General features: G+C 46.9%; 2 protein-coding genes across 3 annotated transcripts; one reads left to right on the forward strand and one right to left on the reverse strand.

Moving 5' to 3' along the window:
* Positions 1-8,145: 8,145 nt before the first annotated feature.
* Positions 8,146-11,223, forward strand: LOC100837038 (transcription factor bHLH112). The gene is made up of 7 exons (XM_003580572.4): positions 8,146-8,695; positions 8,820-9,378; positions 9,508-9,627; positions 9,791-9,856; positions 10,094-10,159; positions 10,325-10,390; positions 10,529-11,223. Exons 1-7 carry the CDS (start codon positions 8,328-8,330, stop codon positions 10,682-10,684), a joined length of 1,401 nt encoding a protein of 466 aa, XP_003580620.1. The 5' UTR covers positions 8,146-8,327; the 3' UTR covers positions 10,685-11,223.
* Positions 11,224-13,142: 1,919 nt separating this feature from the next.
* LOC100842296 (G-type lectin S-receptor-like serine/threonine-protein kinase At1g11330) lies at positions 13,143-17,332 on the reverse strand. 2 transcript variants are annotated; one of them, XM_010242172.3, is made up of 8 exons: positions 17,190-17,332; positions 15,096-17,081; positions 14,811-14,909; positions 14,535-14,722; positions 14,238-14,448; positions 13,902-14,139; positions 13,581-13,731; positions 13,143-13,499 (listed from the first exon to the last, which is right to left on the reverse strand). In XM_010242172.3, exons 2-8 carry the CDS (start codon positions 16,351-16,353, stop codon positions 13,197-13,199), a joined length of 2,448 nt encoding a protein of 815 aa, XP_010240474.1. In that variant the 5' UTR covers positions 16,354-17,081; positions 17,190-17,332; the 3' UTR covers positions 13,143-13,196. The 2 variants fall into 2 exon arrangements, with proteins under 2 accessions (XP_010240474.1, XP_024311513.1); XM_024455745.1 differs by lacking the exon at positions 13,143-13,499 and having other exon boundaries at positions 13,589-13,731; positions 13,867-14,139.
* Positions 17,333-17,432: the final 100 nt, after the last annotated feature.

A 17,432-nucleotide genomic window follows, 5' to 3' on the forward strand; every position in this document is an offset into this window, starting at 1 on the left:
GCTAGCTGACATGCTGCGTTGTGTGGCCTAGCTTGGCTGTTCTCTGCTCTCGGCGTGTGTGTTGTGTGTTGTGCTGTGTGGATGGGGTGAGTGGGCGGCTGCCTTTTTCCCGGGCACGCGTGCGACCCCGCGGGCCCCGCCGCCGCGCTTTTCACGGGTCTCCTTCTCTCCAGCGATCTCCTTCTTTGCTAGATCTCCGTGGATCGAAGCATGACGTCAACGGGGTCGTCGTCGCTGGGAAATTAAGCTGAGCTACCTCTGTGTGCCAGTACTTTGGCTAGGGGCTAGGCTTAATTTAGGCCGGCCGGCGCCGTCTTCTGGAGGAAATTCTCTGACTACGTACGCGCGCGCCGAAAGGAAGAATGTTGGCCGAAATTAAGGTCTTGACGTCCGGTCGTCTAGCTAGCTACAGGGAATAATTAACAGGACACTCCTTTGCTCGTGTGTCGTGTGTACGTACTGCTCTGTTTTGAGTTCTCGAAAAGTTTCGTTTGCGTACGTATCTGCCTTAATTAATTCACCGTATGTAGTGCCTGCCTTGATGAATTCAACATGTATACTTCTCCGTCGTGTTAATACGACGGGTCGACGGTTTTCAAGGCCACATGCATTGTACGAGAAATCGTGTTGACCGTGGCGTGGTAGGCGCGCGTATAAATAGCGATCTGGCTCGTATGCTACTTTGCTAGATCTCTCACTTCCTGACTAGGGATAAATGACAGTATAAGATTCCTTCAAACTACATTTGCAAATTGCAATGAGGGAAAAAGAATGACGGGCTATATGCATTTATAGCGTGCAGTGGCTGGTCTGAACTCACAAGGGAATAAAAGTACATGGAGGAAAAATCCAAAAAGGAAACGGGAGAATCATAACGATCCAAGACAAAACATGGGGTGCCTAACGCGCGATAAGACGTCAGCTTTCCCTAACGAAACTGACGTGTGGTATCTCATTTTTCAAGTTCATGCTAGCTAGTAGTACTAGCGGTAGTTCATTTATCGACGGTTTTGCTATCTCACAGTCAACCAGGAAATAGTTATTTCTAAGTTAGCCAAAAAAGAATCTAAACATTAGATTTACACAACTACAAAAAAAAAAGGTGGAAACAAAATTCTGATTCTGATCTGACAACTAATTGACTGAGAAATATATCTCTAAGCAAACTAAGCTATAAACATAGTGTTTATTTATCTAGAAAAAAAATTGAATTAAATTATGACATGCAAGAAGTAAGGCTAGGATGAATTAGTGCAAATTCAGTTGTGATACATAGTGGCACTATCACTTTAACTTGCAACCTTTTGCCTTTTCTTTAAAATCACATTAAAATTGGCTGCCCTGCTCTGCTTGTAAAATAACTTAAGTACCATATCACCCTTTTCAATTCAAATAGGTAAAGTCTAATTTTCACCATTAATTTACGAGAAGGGATGTACCGAAGCACACCTAAATAATTATAGGATTGAGTACGCACTAAACAACATGCTCCTATTGAACCGCATGCGCTAGCCATCTGAACCAAAAGCCCGAGCTGATGGAAAGAGGCTAGACAATTTACTTCAACACTCACCCTACGTCTTTGTGTTCTTTGGCTATTTTGACGTTTGTTTGGGGAGACGCAAATATTTGTTTAAAATACTGCGTTGGCCAGGAGTCGAACTTGAGACCTCCCGCTCTGATACCATGCTAATCGGGAATAGATAGATTGTCTGTTGTTTATCTGATGGAAGTTGGGTTACAGAGTACTTATAGATACAAAACTATAACTGCAGCACTACACACGATTACAAGGGATGTGGAGGACGTGGGCAGAGTGGATAATGGAGTCATCAGAGCCGTCTAACACCCCCCTGCAGTCACAGCGTCAGGCTGGACGACGCTGAGACTGGAGCGAAAGTTGATGAAGCTTGCAGAGGAGAGCCCTTTGGTGAAGATGTCGGCAAACTGCTCATTGGTTGGCAGAGTACACGGACTTCGCCCAAAGCCACCTTCTCGCGTACGAAGTGGATGTCTATCTCAATGTGCTTCGTCCGTCGATGTTGCACTGGGTTAGAGGACAAGTACACTGCCGAAACATTATCATAGTACACAATAGTGGCATGAGTGATAGGACGATGCAGTTCTTGTAGAAGCTGAGGAAGCCACACAGTATCTGCAACAGCTTGTGCGACAGCATGGTACTCAGCTTCAGCAGACGAGCGGGAGACAGTGACCTGCCGTTTAGAGCTCCAAGAGATCAAGTTGTCACCAAGGTATACGCAGTAGCCCGTCGTAGATCGACGAGTGTCAGGGCAACCGGCCCAATCTGCATCCGAGTATGCTGTCAACGTAGTCGGTGAGGAGGAGTTGAGGTGGAGGCCAAAATCAAGAGTTCCATGAATATAGCGGAGAATGCGTTTGACATGGTTAAGATGAGGTACACGGGGATCATGCATGTATAGACAGGCTTGTTGGACAAAGTAGGCGAGGTCAGGGCGAGTGAGAGTGAGGTACTGGAGGGCACCCGTGAGGCTGCGATAGGAGCTAGGATCTGAGATGGGTTCTCCATCAGCAGAAAGCTTGGAACCGGTTTCAGTAGGTCCGCGACAGGGTGACAGTCTTGCATGCTAGCCCGAGCAAGAAGACCAGTAGCATATTGGCGTTGAGAGAGGAAAAGGCCACGGGCGGAACGAGTGACGGCAATACCAAGAAAATGATGAAGGGGGGCTAGATCAGTCATGGAGAATTCTTGGCGAAGAGAAGAAATGATAGAGTCTAGGAAAGAGTTAGAAGAAGCTGTGAGAACAATGTCATCGACATAGAGAAGAAGGTACGCAGTGTGATGGGAAGAACGATTGATGAAAAGGGAGGTGTCGGACTGTGATGGAATGAAACCAATGGTCTGAATATAAGAAGAAAATCTGGTGAACCATGCCCGGGGAGCTTGCTTGAGACCATAGAGAGATTTACGGAGAAGGCACACATGATTAGGTTTGGAGGGATCTTCAAAGCCATGAGGTTGTTGACAGTAAACAGTTTCATGAAGAGAGCCGTGCAAGAAAGCATTCTTAACATCGAGCTGGTGGATAGGCCAAGAAGAGGAGGTAGCAATGCTGAGAACAGTACGAATGGTGCTTGGCTTGACAACGGGTGAGAAAGTTTCCTCAAAGTCGATGCCATGTTGCTAAGAGAAGCCACGACAGACCCAACGAGCTTTGTACCTAGAGAGAGAACCATTCGAGTGAAACTTATGGCGGTAGACCCACTTCCCGGAGACAACGTTAGCACCAGAGAGTTTAGGCACAAGATCCCATGTATTGTTGGCTAGAAGAGCATCGAACTCATCGCGCATAACATGCTTCCAGTTAGAGTCCAGAAGAGCAAATTTATAAGTGGTAGGGAGAGGAGAAATGGTGGAGGCCATGAGGTTCCAACGACGTTGCGGAAGGCTGAAGCCACGCTTGGCACGGGTTTGCATGCGGTGGGAATTCTGAGGTGGTGTGACACGGATTGCATGGGGAGGTGGAACTGTAGGGTGGGAGGCAGAGGTGGTGTTGGTGTTTGAAGGGGATGTAGTAGAACGAGTTGGCGAGGGAGTGATCGGGGCAGGAGAAGCACTGGTAGTTGGAGATGGTTGAGAATCTGCCGCGGCAGGAGCGGCAGCAGGCGAAGGCTGGTTTTCTGCCGCGGCAGGAGCGGCGGCAGGCTGAGACACGAAGTATGGAGGAGGAGAGGGATGGCGGGCAGATGGGGCTGGGTTGGAAGTGAGACGGTGAGCAAAAGGAAAGTAGGTTTCGTCGAAGGTGACATGTCTAGACAGGATGACCCGGCTAGTAATGGGATCAAGGCAACGGTACCCCTTGTGCTCGTCGGAGTAGCCAAGAAACACGCAGGGAGTAGAGCGAGGTTCTAGTTTGTTTGCTGTTGTGGCTGTGAGGTTAGGAAAGCAAAGACATCCAAAGACACGCAGCTCAGCATAGTTGGGAGAGGAAAAGAAAAGAGACTGGAAAGGAGTATAGAAGGGAGCAGATTTAGTGGGGCGAATGTTTAGGAGGTATGTGGCTGTGCGAAGAGCTTCTGCCCAGTAACAAGCAGGCATGGATGCTTGGATGAGAAGAGTGCGGATGATGCCGTTAATGGTGCGAAGTGAGCGCTCAGCTTTGCCGTTTTGAGGAGAGGTGTAAGGGCAGGAGAAGCGAGGGAGAATACCATGAGAAAGAAAGAAATCTCGGTTCCTGGTGTTGGCAAATTCACGGCCATTATCGCACTATGTATTTAATGGGAAGAGAGATGTGAGTTTTGACATAGGTATGAAAGTTCAGAAAAAGAGAGTGGACGTCTGCCTTGCTGCGAAGAGGAAAAGTCCAGACGTAGTGTGTGAAATCATCTAAAACAACAAGATAGAATTTGAAACTGGAGACACTGGGTATAGGCGATGTCCATATATCACAATGAAGTAATTCGAAAGGAGTACAGGTGGTGGTGGTAGAACTAGGAAAAGGTAGACGAACATGCTTTCCTAATTGACAAGCCTCACATAAACTAGGATTGTGAGGAGAACAAGTACAGTGAATAGAAAATTCTTTAAGCAAACTATATACAATGGCACTATTCGGATGCCCTAAGCGACAGTGCCACAGGTCGACGGAGGCAATCATGGCGGAGAAACTGGAGTAGGAGTGCCACGGAGAGAGTAGAGGTCGCCCATGCTATTGAACCGAGCGATCACCGCCCTGGTTAGAAGGTCCTTCACAGACAGACCAAAGTGATCAAATTCCATGGAAACATTATTGTCAGTAGTAAATTTGCGAACAGAGATAAGATTGTTGATGAGGGATGGGGCAACAAGAATGTCACGAAGAACAAGAGGATTGCGAGAGGAGGGAAGGGAGGCATTGCGAAGACAATAAACAGGAACAGAAGGGGAAAGCCGACACGTAGACAGCATACCAGAGTCTGCAGACATGTGCACGGAAGCTCCCGAGTCGAAGATCCAGTTTGAGCCTTCTGCTTGCGCCGTGAGATCATTCATGGCTGTAAGGAAAGCCGCTTGGTTCCACTGAGGTGGTGAAGGAGTCGCCGCTGCTGCTGTAGGCACCGCGTGATTCCAATACAGAGGCGTTGGAGTTGTTGCCCCTGGTGCGGCAGGTGTCGATGAAGCCGCAGGTGGAGCGGGCACGAAGATGGGCGCAGGTGGTGGAGCCGATGCCTGGTACACGGGGCGAAGCTGGTGTAGGCCTGTGGAGGAAGGCGCGACCCGAGCAGTCCCGAGGCACCATGAGCGGGACGCATGCCCGGCATCCAAGGAGCACTAGGAGTCGTCCATGGGAACGGCCAGGCCTGGACGACGCCGGTCCAGGGATCTTGCTGCAGAGTTGGGCACCAGCCAGATGGCGTCAGAGGCGCTGGAGGTGGAGCTATTGGTGCAGGAGGCGCGGGGGCGCCGCTTGATGCGTAGGAGCACGAGGCGCCAGGAAGCGGGTCGTCTGTGGTTGGTAGCCGGGGATGGGGTTCTTGCCCTTGTATTTGGGATTGATGCCCGGCGGCCGAGTGGATGAAGACGCCGTAGACGATCGAGGCTGCTAGTTGGCGGAGCCGTATCCAGACGAGGAGCTGCCGCCTGGCGCACCCGAGGGGCCGTAGTTGGTGTGAAAGGCCTGCGGATTCCTGGCCTTGCGCGCCAGGTTCAGGTCTTCAAGTTGCAGCATCGATCGAGCTTCTGCAAACGTGGGAAACGGACGCAGAAGAGGGATTAGTGTGGCGACCTGCGCGTAGCGCTCGTGGAGGCCGTTCAGGAGGGCGTGGATGAGGCCGCGATCGTCGACACGACTGTCGAGTTCCTGGAGTTCGTCGCTGATCGCCTTCACGCGCTGGCGGAGTTGTTGCCCTGGGCCAGGGTCCGCAGTTCGGTGTGGGGTTGGGTGATCCGGGCGTCGCGGTTATCCTGGAAGAGATCCCGAAGCGCCGTCCAGACGTCGCGTGCCGTCGCGCCATCATGCACAACGAGATGGAAGAGCTCGGTGGAGATCCGCTGGTAGATCCACTGCAGGATGGCGTAGTCGTTCTTCACCCAGAGGGAATCGGCCAGGGCAGGCGCATCGTCGCCCTCGACGTGGTGACGAAGAGAGCAGCGTCCGAGGTGCACCAGAAACAGATGGTCCCAGTGGTAGAAGTTGTGCACGGGCAGATCCAAGACGATGGGGACGAAGGGAGTTACATCACTCACGGTGTCAACAATGGAGGCAGTTGTGGTGGTGGATGGGGAGGAGGAGGTGTTTCCGGCGACGGCAGTAGGTGCAGCACCGGTGGTAGGGAGGGCCGGCGACGCTCCGGTCATTGTTGCCGAAGCAAAAAATTTGGGAGCTTATCGCTCTGATACCATATTGAACTGCATGCGCTAGCCATCTGAACCAAAAGCCCGATCTCATAGGAACCAAAAGCCCGATCTCATAGAAAGAGGCTGGACAATTTACTTCAACAGCTACAACGATTAAAGAATAATTTCCACCAGAATGTTTTAACAATCAAATTGCATCAGATTGCGACGTTGAGTTTATCTTCCAGTGATCGGAAATGCTGGACAATAAAATAAGGCAGACTGGAGGATTAACAATAATTACCAGCGAGAAAGTAAATCGCTAGGATCAATTGGGGACGACAATAGCACACACAAACAAGACTTTTGGTACAAAGATTAGGTGCAACAGTACTACTACAAGAGCTCATTGCTCCTTTTATATCTAGCAGTTAGGCGATTTCATCATACATTCCCTCCAATTGATGTAATTTATTTGCTCCAGTCGCTGTCACCAGCAAGACTTCCTTTCGGAGGTCAATGCATGGCTTTGATTACTTCGAATTTATTCTCTAGTCTTATTCCTTCGTTTTATTTGTAAAAGATTAGATATAGTATTTGCAGTGATTCAGCATATTTATCTATTCTGATTCTAATGTGAGAAACTTATTGGCGCGCGTGGCCCGGCATAAACCAATTATTGAAGCACTGCTTGTAATGTCAATATTCCTAAGTCCTAACTAGTACATATATATGTTATGCCCTGACTGGAACATATATAATTAAAGAGAAGAATCGGAGGATCAGAATTTCTTGAGGGTCTAGCTAGATGTGACTTGTCTGGAACAATTAAAGACATAGGAATTTCATTTTTGTCTGAGATCTTTTAAATCAGCAAAACGTATTCATACATGACATACACATGCATACGTGTACATGGGAAATGCCGACCTTTTTATTTCTCGAACTGGATGGAAAAACTTTGCCTCAGTCCACTTATTATGTAGAAATGGGCTGCCCCTAATATTTAGAGAAAACCAGTAGAAAACCCGATATAACAAAACATATATATGCACACAAGCTAGCAAAACTAGTCCGTGGCATGCCACAAAGAGACAAGAGCCACGACAACACAAGCGAACTCAAAACTCATCACAAATCGCCGAGAAGTGCCCATCCATCGACACCGCCACATCATAGCTGCAACCCGGTGGCTCTTACTTTGCCACGGAAAATTAAACCACCAAACACCAAAGGCAGTCGCACCAAGCCCACGCCAACCAAGATCGATTGGAATTGTTAACTAGTCTCTGATTAATGCCAAAACCCTTTATCAAGCTTTGGTGTTCTCTTTTTATTTCCAGCGTTCTATCATTAATCGTAATCCTATGGTTATATAATTAAATTTCTTCCAATCATGTTTGGCGATAAATAGCTCACTCGGACTGGTTCCCTAAAGAAAATGATCAACCTAGCTACAAGGTATAAAGTTTTTTCTGTTGGTAGGACAATGGTTAACGTCAAAACCCTAAGAGGTTACTACAAGACAAAGACAAAAAAAATGCTACCGGTATGCATGCATGCAGATAGGCAGCGCCTGTGTAGTGTAACGCTCTACTCTAGTACTACGATATGCTCTGGGTTGTTCAACAAAACAACGTAGCGATGGATTGATCGTGATCAGTTGCACCAGACGGACCGAGATTTAATTACCAGCTGCTAGAGCTGACGCCGTGACGCAATGCCGGAAGACCGCCAACGACCCCTCCGTCCGTGCCCGGGCCGGCCGTCAGATACCCCAAATTCTCTCCTCCATCCCCCCTCCCTTCTTCCTTTCCATTTCCCAAACGGTTTATATATACCAATCCAACACAACCCCATCTTTTCCTCCACTGCGCTGCCCTGCCAGCACCACTCACCTCTCCACAGCTCCACACATCTCCCTTTCCCCTCCCTTGTTCTTCCTCTCCTTGCACGCACACGGCCAAGATCCACACCAAGAAACGGAGATCCTTACTTGCTTGCTAGCTAGCAGCAGTTGAAGATCGGCATGGGAGATCACGAGCTGATGCATGCTGCTCATCCGGCCATGTACAACAGCAACAACGGCGGCGCCGGGGCCGTCTCGAATGGCGCCGGCGCCATGTGGTGGAACACGGTGCCCGCGGCAGCGTGCTCCACGGAGCAGCTCGCTGCCGGGTTTGGCGGCACCTGGCAGTCCGCTCTAGCAGGTTCTGGCTACGACGTCGTGGCGGCGGCCGACGGCGGAAAGGCGAAGAGCTGCGCCGCTGCCGCCACCCCGGCCTCCTCCGAGTCTCCTGGCAACAACAGCTCCATCACCTTCCAAGAACCCACCGGCTGCTGCCTCAACGATCCCGCTGCTGCCGCCGGGTTCACCGATTGGAACCACACTTACATGTAAGCTTTAAGCCCGGCCGAGATTATTGATTCTATTGTACTACCCTTGCCTCAAGACCAAATATGTATCACATGATGATTGATGATCCTCGATCTATATGTCTACTTGTGTTTTGATTAACAGGAGCAACGGTACTGGGGCTGGTAATAATCTTCATGGGTTTCTGCAAGTTGGCCACGTCCAGGACAACAACATGAGCGCCGCCAGAGCCGACCACAGCATGAACGCGTCAAGCTTGATGAGCAACAACCTAGACCTAGCGCTGCAAGGCAGCGGCAGCCACCAGGAGCAGCAGCTGCTGTCTGGCCTCGGGCAGCAGGCGGAGCTGCTGCTGTCCCCAACCTCGCCCTACGGGTTCCACTCCTCCTCGCTGCTCCGGAGCCTCATGGATAATCAGCCCACGGCCAAGCCGGGGATCCAGCAGCAGCAGCAGCAGCAGTATAATCAGTATGGCCAGCAGCAGCAGATGGTGCATGGTGGCCAGATCAGCTCGCAGGCGGCAGCTGGGGCCGGCAGGGGTGCGCTTCAGTTCACCAACGACGCCGCGTTCTGGAATAATAACCCTTCTGCTGCTGCCGGGTTTGGTGTCATGATGGCTGCGCCGGCCGCCGATCAGGCTTCCATGCGTGCCGTCAAGCAATCGTCGCCGGCGCCGCCGCGGGCGGCTAACCTTGCATTAAAGGTTAGATATGCAAATATGTCATACCATCATATGCATGTATCACAGTTAGTTTTATTTGTATTAGTTTGGTGCATATTATATGTGGTTTGCTTAGGTGGCTGATTAGTTGTAATTGTTGTCTGCATATAGACTGTTTTAGAAGGAGTAGGAGACTCCAGCTCAATCACTACCAGCAGGAAGAAGGCCAGCGGCGAGCCGGCGTTCAAGAAACCAAGAATGGAGACGCCGTCGCCATTGCCCACCTTCAAGGTACGTACACACGAATCGATCATCACAGATGGCTATTATGCATGGTTAACTTAACCCGACCAACTGGATCTCTTAACACATCGTCATGGGCATTGTTATTCCACGTTATATTACCTGTATCATATCGACCATGCATGTTAACAAAGCTGTGCACACATTTCAGGTTAGGAAGGAGAAGCTAGGGGACAGGATCACAGCACTCCAACAGCTCGTCTCTCCTTTCGGAAAGGTGAGCAAGCTACTACCTAGCTAGGCTTTTTCATGTCCAATGTGCACTATACTTATATCTTAATAAACAAACCACTGGTACGTACTGCTTGGAAGTTTGAACTACATCGATCTTCTCTCTGATCTGCCACAAAAGAGTTCTCCCTTTTCCCCTCCTTTCGAGATCCAACTTAATACTCCATGAGTAGCAGTATCTAAAACACAATCTGAATATTTCTCGTTGTGTGTGTGCGTGCAGACGGACACTGCGTCGGTGCTCCACGAGACCATCGAGTACGTCAAGTTCCTCCACGACCAAGTTGGTGTAAGTGCATGTCCCAACTCCATCTTCCAAAGTACTCTCACCCACGCTTTAATCATGGCATACGCTGCACGCACGCACGCACGCACGAGCTCGATCCGGCCATCGGTTTCCTCACACGAATCATCCGTCAGGAGACTTACCATTTTTTTTTGTTTCTGCATGCAGGTGCTTAGTGCTCCGTACTTGAAGAACGGCAATCATCATCACCATCAAGTGCCACAATACCTCAAGGTATGTTACATGGTGTGTGGCTGGTGTCAGTGTTAACATCCTGCAAGCATGCCTTGCTTAATTGCTTTCACTATCCATTTCTGGTCATCAAAATGTCTGATAGCTTTGTACATGAATGTGTGTGTTTTGGGGTTTCAGAGCTCGAGTGCAAGCCCTGACAAGCCGTCGAAGGACGGCAGCGAGGTGTCGCTCAAGGGCCGGGGGCTGTGCCTGGTGCCGATCTCGAGCACGTTCGCGGTGGCCAGCGAGGTGCCCGTCGACTTCTGGACCCCGTTCGGGGCCGGCTTCAGGTAGAGGAGAAGAAGAAGACGAAGAAGAAGCCTAGCTTAATTGGATCAGAAGCTAGGAACGTATGATCATAATTGATCTGTAACAGATAATAGTAGTACTACTGCATGCTGAAGACGAAGGTAGCGAACGAGAGCTAGATAAGCCTTTGGTGAAGATGAAGGTACGTAGCGATGGAGCTAGGTGAACCTTTGGAATGAGTGCTTGAAGACTTGGATTCATTCTTCAGGTTCATCAGGGAATAATTGTCAATGAGTTAAATTAGTTAAGGGGAACCAGCTGCTAGCCGAGACAAGACTGAAAATTATGCATGGACTCATCAAGTGATCATCGATTGGGTTCGTACGTATGATTTGGTTGTTAGGTTTGCATCATTGAGCAGTTGTGGAACAGTTTGTGTAAGAATTAGTTTGTTTAGTAGTACTACCACTTTAATTTCAGTGATGGATGGATCAAAGTCGATCCTGTCTGTAGCAGGTTTAATTCTCTACGGATTATTGTAGTACCAAATAAAAGTGGCATGCACCTCTCTTTGATTGATCTCAGCTGTGTTGGCTTTTGGTAGCTTCTCTTTTGGATCTGACTTAATGTTTTTTCTAGTATTAAGTAGGGTTTCCTGCATTTGTGTATGACTGTCTTTTTCTCAAATATGGCCAGAATCTTCCAGGTTAAATCTATTCCACTTCTGCAGTAGTGGATATCAGCATGCGTCAGTTAGAAAACAAGCAGTGCACATATTCCACGACATGTTTAAACCAAACGATAAAATATTAGACCAAAAAGCATTCCTGGTTTGACATAATAATTACAGAAAAATGCGCTAACCAAGATATTAGCCACATTCATTGTCTTTTACTGGTAGCTACAGAGTTTGAGACCGTAGCAAATGACTGAATCTCAACTACGGTGTTGTATAGAAAGCTGACTACTGACTGGAGAGTTCTTCGCTAGCCACAACACTACCACCGCACCATATCCAATACACTTTTGGCCTTTTGGGTCTTGTTTAGTCTACCTGTGTTGATCTCTGTTGAAATGAAAAGAGCAAAGCACCCAGCTTTTCAGAGTAAACTGAACGTTATTTGTAGTGGGACGGTTGGCATAACATCAAATGTTCTTGAAAACAATAATAAAAAATTGAATGCAAAAAGGTACTTGGAAGATATACACGGATGAGTGAAATAAACTGCTAGTCCATAGACTCAAAACAAATGACACTTTAGTACCTGAACTCCCTATACCCATCTTAGACTCTTAGTGCTGCACATTAGTAAAAAAAAAAAACCCGGTCCGAGAGGGGTAGAAATGGTCACATAGCTGCTATATATGTTAGACAACGGCTGGACAGCGGATTGAAGGGGGGAAATTGTGCAGTGTTTTTAGTCTCCACCTATAAATTTTTCTCCGAGTATAGTGTTTGAAAGAAGAACTTATGTACTTGTCATAGAATTTGACTCTGTTTCCATGCAGCTAAACACTCTGCGTTAGTGTAATGGTCGAACACAAAGATAGCTTGCAGGAACAAGGTCAATATCATGGCAAACTATATACAGTACAATTCAACACCTTTACCTTGGTCCTTCGGCAGCACCATGGGTATCTAGAAGACATGTCCTTTGAAAAGAACTCCGAAAAGTTACCGGAAGATCATTATAGACCATCAAACCAACGCAACACTAAAACTGCAAATGATAGCAGCTTTGTGCCCCTTGTTAACAGTTGCTGACGGACTATTGATCATATGCAGACATAGTTTGAGATTGTTGTTTTGAATTAATATAATAATGTTTTTGTTTTGAAGTTAAAATAATACTATCTGACTGAGGAAAGAGGTACAGCATATGCAAAGGATAAAGATCTGAATGTGATTCCTGAAATTTCAGAGAAAGTATATCCAATTTTCATGAGTTAGACTGGCAATATTGAAATGGACCTCTGAAAAATGAGCGAGGAATTCTAGTCTTACAGATTCAAAATCACTTGAAAAGGCCTTTCAATCTTCTTGATAGATGCCAAAGATTGCAGAAGCCTCACTTTTCTGAATTTTCCATCTAGGTTGAACCTGAACTTTCAACAATGTCTATACCTGAATAAATAAAGATTAGTCCCAAATTCAGGCTTGCAAACCTAGCATGCTTTTCAATAGCAAAAGTTAGATAAAGTGATTTCCATAGTTAGATGTATTGCACAGCTCAGAGTAAACATGGAATTATACCAACCTTATTTGAAAAAACAGTTCAGAGTTTCAGACCAGTTGATTGCACGAGGAAGCTCACAACAGAAAATAAACACGGAGAAAAAATTGTATGAAAGAATGATCAGCTTCTTCTACTGGACAAAGTGGAAACAAGTGCACAAACGAGTAAGGTTCACAAAATATGGAAGTCCTCTTTATGACAATAACTCACATATGGGATTACAGTGTATTCACTGGTGTCTGTAGAACCAAGAATTGCTGAATTGTTCAGCTGTGCAAATTAGATGATTTTACAAATAGGAGAACAATGAAATTAAACACTTAACGCCCCTCTGGTATTGTGATGGTCATGTTATTCACAGATATTCCCAGGTTATCTCTTTGGTCTTCAGTTTCATAATTCCGTTGCCTAAAATATACAGGCTCCTTCGGAGTAGGAAGCTGGGCAGTTTCATTTTCTAACATGAACACAGTGGATGACATGAGTGGCCTGGCATTTGGATGGTCTTGAACACACAAGAGACCTATATGAATGCATCTTAGAACTCCGTGGAGTGGACAGTTCTCCAGAATGGATGAGTCCACCAGTTCTCTTGCATTTCCATCTTTCCATAAGCTCCATGCCTGAACCAATGAAATCAATTTTTGCGTAAGTTATTATGAGCGTTTGAGTTGCTGAAAATTAAAGCACGTTAGTATACTTACATAAGCTATAAGGCTTGGAAAGTCCATTATGAGATGGGATGAACTGATCTTTAACCCACTTACAATCTCTAACAGTAGAACACCAAAGCTATAGGTGTCAGATTTGACAGAAAAGGAACCTTCCATTGCATATTCAGGAGACATGTAACCGCTGTTTGAATCATTCAAAGAAACTTGAATTAGTTAAACTGTAAATAATTACTCCCTCCGATCCTAAATTCTTGTTGTTGTTTCAGTTCAAATTTGCACTAAAGCAATGATAAGAATTTAGGATCAGAGGGGGTACCATGCCAAGTCTTAACTGGTGCACATATTACTTACTATGTCCCAACAACCCGGATAGTGTTCGCTTGTTGCTCATTTCCTCCAAAGATCCTTGCCATACCGAAATCTGATATTTTAGGGTTCATTTGTGCATCTAACAGGATGTTGCTTGGTTTGAGATCTCTATGAATTATTGTTAATCTTGAATCTTGGTGGAGATAAAGAAGTCCTCTTGCTATCCCTTTAATTACCTTGAAACGGGTCGGCCAATCAAGCACAAAATTTCTTGTAGCATCTTCAAAGACCAATGCAAAATGAAATGCGTTATCAGTGATTACTAATCAAGTGAATCTAAGAATGTTTTGCAAGACATGACCACAAATCAGAACATACCAAAAAGGAAGGCATCCAAGCTTTTGTTAGGTAAGTATTCATAGACTAATAACTTCTCATCTTCATGAGTGCAGTAACCAATAAGCCTAACTAGGTTTCTATGCTGCAATTTCGCAATCAGAACCACTTCATTTCGGAACTCATTGGCCCCTTGCCCGGAACCCTTACTGAGTCTTTTGACAGCAACTTCCTTGCCATCTCCAAGCAGTCCCTAAATGAGCACATCATTCTTCAATTGAACAAGAGACGGGGAAAAAATAATTCTACTGAGATTATCATGCTAGAATTTCTTGTTACCTTGTAAACTTTTCCAAAACCACCTTTTCCAAGCAAGTTATAGTCTGAGAAATTGTCTGTTGCAGTAACAATGTCTTTAAAGCAAATAGGTGGAAGTTCTATATCTGCATTCTCAAGTTCGCTGGACTTGGAATCTTTCGAGTGTTGTCGTGTATGTTTGTTCTGAATTTCCTTGATTCGCCATTTACCTGACAGGAAAACCTTCATATCAATATTGTTCCTTACGAATATCTCATGAATATTGTATCCTGAAAAGTGAATTAAATCTTGTATTACCTCTTGATTTGCATATCCACGCAAGGCATACGCATAAGAGTATTAGCAAACTAACCATTACCGGAAGGACAATCTTCAGTACATTACTCTCCTTGTCAACTGCAGAAGCCAGAAATATAGTCCAGGAGAAAATGTCACTTTTAAAATTTAACATGATTTCTTGGAAGTGCTATTTTTATTATTTACCATGATCAGTAGTATATTATTCTAATCACATCTAGCATTCAAAACAGAAGGGATTGATGACACGGTACAATCAATAAACGCATAAGCAAAGATAAATACCTGTTGAACTGGGAAGACGTAGGTACAGGTTCTCACCACTACCATCATGAAACTTCGCAGTGTCAACAAGCTCTCCCGTCCAGATCAAGCACCTTGACTGTTCCACAGTAGTGCTGCCATTTTTCAGGTTAGCATAAGCATATGCTGTGCATAAACAATTGCGGCTGCACTCTGCTGCACATTGGTCAAAGCTTCTGTTCCTAACGTACAAGAACTTGTCGGGTGTCTTCATGCCCCTCAAGGTCAAGAAACTATCTCCATTACCGCATTTCAGATCCTCCTTTCTCATACATCCTCTTGAGAAGTTAACACCATCAGGCTCAAACCCACTTAGGCAGTTGCATATCGGAACGGTTTCAGTAGCATCACAGTAGCCAAATGGTCCACAAAAGGCGTAGCGCTCACATCTAGGGCTGGGCCTCTCTATGAAAACCTCCCATGATAATGAGTTGTTGTTCCATGCAAGAAATTTAAACATGCCTGTGTAGTCCAGCATCATGCGCATGCTTGGCGAGCCGTCTGAGACGGTGAATGTCATGTAGAACTCACCCCCTCTGTCAACAATTGTCTGGGTCATGATGAAGCCAGTGCTGCTTTGATACAGGGCAGTGACCAATGCACCATCCCACGCAGCTCTGCGCCAATAGGGCCTCGTCCCATTCCAGATGACAACCTGGAGGTCTGAGCTAGAGTCACCACCCATGGAGTAGTCACTGGTGGCTGGGTCATTGGGGCCCCTCCAAGCAATCAGTCGCGTGTAGAGATCATCAATTTTGCTTAATGGTAAAGGCATGTTGGGGAGGATAGTGTCGGTTGGATGCTGGAAGCTCTGCCATATGTCCGTGCCGTTCGGCAAACGGACAACCAAGTTTCCGGAGTCAAGCAGTATAGCAGCCGTCCCGACGGTTCCGGATGTGATGTTGTTCATGGCTGTCCAAAGACTGCGGCCTTTGGAGTCGGACAGGACAAGGTCGGAGTTGTCGGTCAGAACCAAGTTCCCAGGAGAAGTGCTGGTGATCGGATTGTCGCGGTTAGCAACCCACACATATGTTAGCTCAGGGATTTTGTTGTACCATATGCCAATGTATAAGTCTGCAGTTGAGTTTGTCAGGGAGAAGAAGCCAAGAGCAAAGATGCCACCTTGAGAGATGAGCTTGTCGCCAGGAGAGAGTGGCTTTGCAGGAGTTATGCGATCATCGGATTTGCAGAAGCAAATCAATGAAAGAAGGAAAAAAACAGGGAGGGGAGTGATATCCATTAAGCCTTCTTTTGTGTGTGCTTGTGAAGAGGAAGGGGATATTTTTGTTGATATGTAGCAAAGGAGGGCGATGGTGTGAAGAAGCTTAGAAATTTTGTGTGCTTGCTGTTGAAACGAAGCTCATGAGATTTGCGTGAGTTGAATATCCCAGGTTGCCCGGAAGCTTGATTATTCCAGGACAAATTGCACAATGACAATTGACAGACGAAACAAGACCACACAAGATAAGAGTTGATTATTCTGCATTGCTGCTGGTCTCCGTGGGGAAATAGCAAATCAACAAATATATGTGGCTCACTTGCAACCACCCGGACCAGCATCAGAAGACACCTCATATCGGCGCCCATCACATTCGGAATTTCGGATGGGCCGTTGAATATCCAGCTTGCCTGGAACGCGTGATTGTGGTGCAAGAACTTGGAACTCCGATCCTTTCTAAACCCCACAAGATAGCAAGAAAAGTAGCCCATCACATTCGGATGGGTTGAATATCCCAGCTTTCCCGGAAGAAGGTGCAGCAGTCAATTATTCAGCATTGTCCCCATGGGGAATTGCACATCAAGAAATATCTAGCAGGCTACAGTTTGTCGCTGTATGTCTGAATCAAGCATTAGGCACCGAGAAACTGACCTGTGTGAACACCACGTCGGCCGAGACCACCGCACCCCGGCCGCCATCACAGTCCCTACGGCGTGAGCTGGTCCGGGTAAATACTTGGAACTTGGAACCTGCAAGGCAATTAGCTAGCTGACTCAGGATTCAGGAACTGTGGGTTCGGACTTCAGAAGTACAACTACTTAACAGAAACACGGGGGAGATGCTTAGAAAAGGGTTACCGCCAGGGTGGAGCTTCCACTGTATAGTTCGCGCCGGCGGCGGCTGCCCCCGACGTCGTAGGACGACTATTGGGGCCTCACTTGGTTTGCAGGCAGAACGCGCCGACGGTGAGCGCGGTCGCTGCTGGAGACGACGCGGGGGCGGGGCGAGGGGGGATTGGCGGAGGATGAGCACGACGGCGCGATAAGGGCCGGCTGGGAGGGGAAATGCAAGGCAACAAAGATAAGGCGGCGGTGACATGC

This window comes from Brachypodium distachyon, chromosome 5 (assembly GCF_000005505.3).
Source record: "Brachypodium distachyon strain Bd21 chromosome 5, Brachypodium_distachyon_v3.0, whole genome shotgun sequence".
Classification (NCBI taxonomy): Eukaryota; Viridiplantae; Streptophyta; class Magnoliopsida; order Poales; family Poaceae; genus Brachypodium; species Brachypodium distachyon.

Excerpts from the sequence above, each read along its gene's own strand:
- LOC100837038 (XM_003580572.4), top strand. The coding sequence starts at position 8,328 with ATGGGAGATCACGAGCTGATGCATGCTGCTCATCCGGCCATGTACAAC. Across the intron at positions 8,696-8,819 it reads GATTGGAACCACACTTACAT|GAGCAACGGTACTGGGGCTG; the intron begins GTAAGCTTTAAG and ends TTTGATTAACAG. Across the intron at positions 10,160-10,324 it reads TCCTCCACGACCAAGTTGGT|GTGCTTAGTGCTCCGTACTT; the intron begins GTAAGTGCATGT and ends TTCTGCATGCAG.
- LOC100842296 (XM_010242172.3), bottom strand. The coding sequence starts at position 16,353 with ATGGATATCACTCCCCTCCCTGTTTTTTTCCTTCTTTCATTGATTTGC. Across the intron at positions 14,910-15,095 it reads ACGTCTTCCCAGTTCAACAG|TTGACAAGGAGAGTAATGTA; the intron begins GTATTTATCTTT and ends TGGCTTCTGCAG. Across the intron at positions 13,732-13,901 it reads ATCCGGGTTGTTGGGACATA|CGGTTACATGTCTCCTGAAT; the intron begins GTAAGTAATATG and ends TGATTCAAACAG.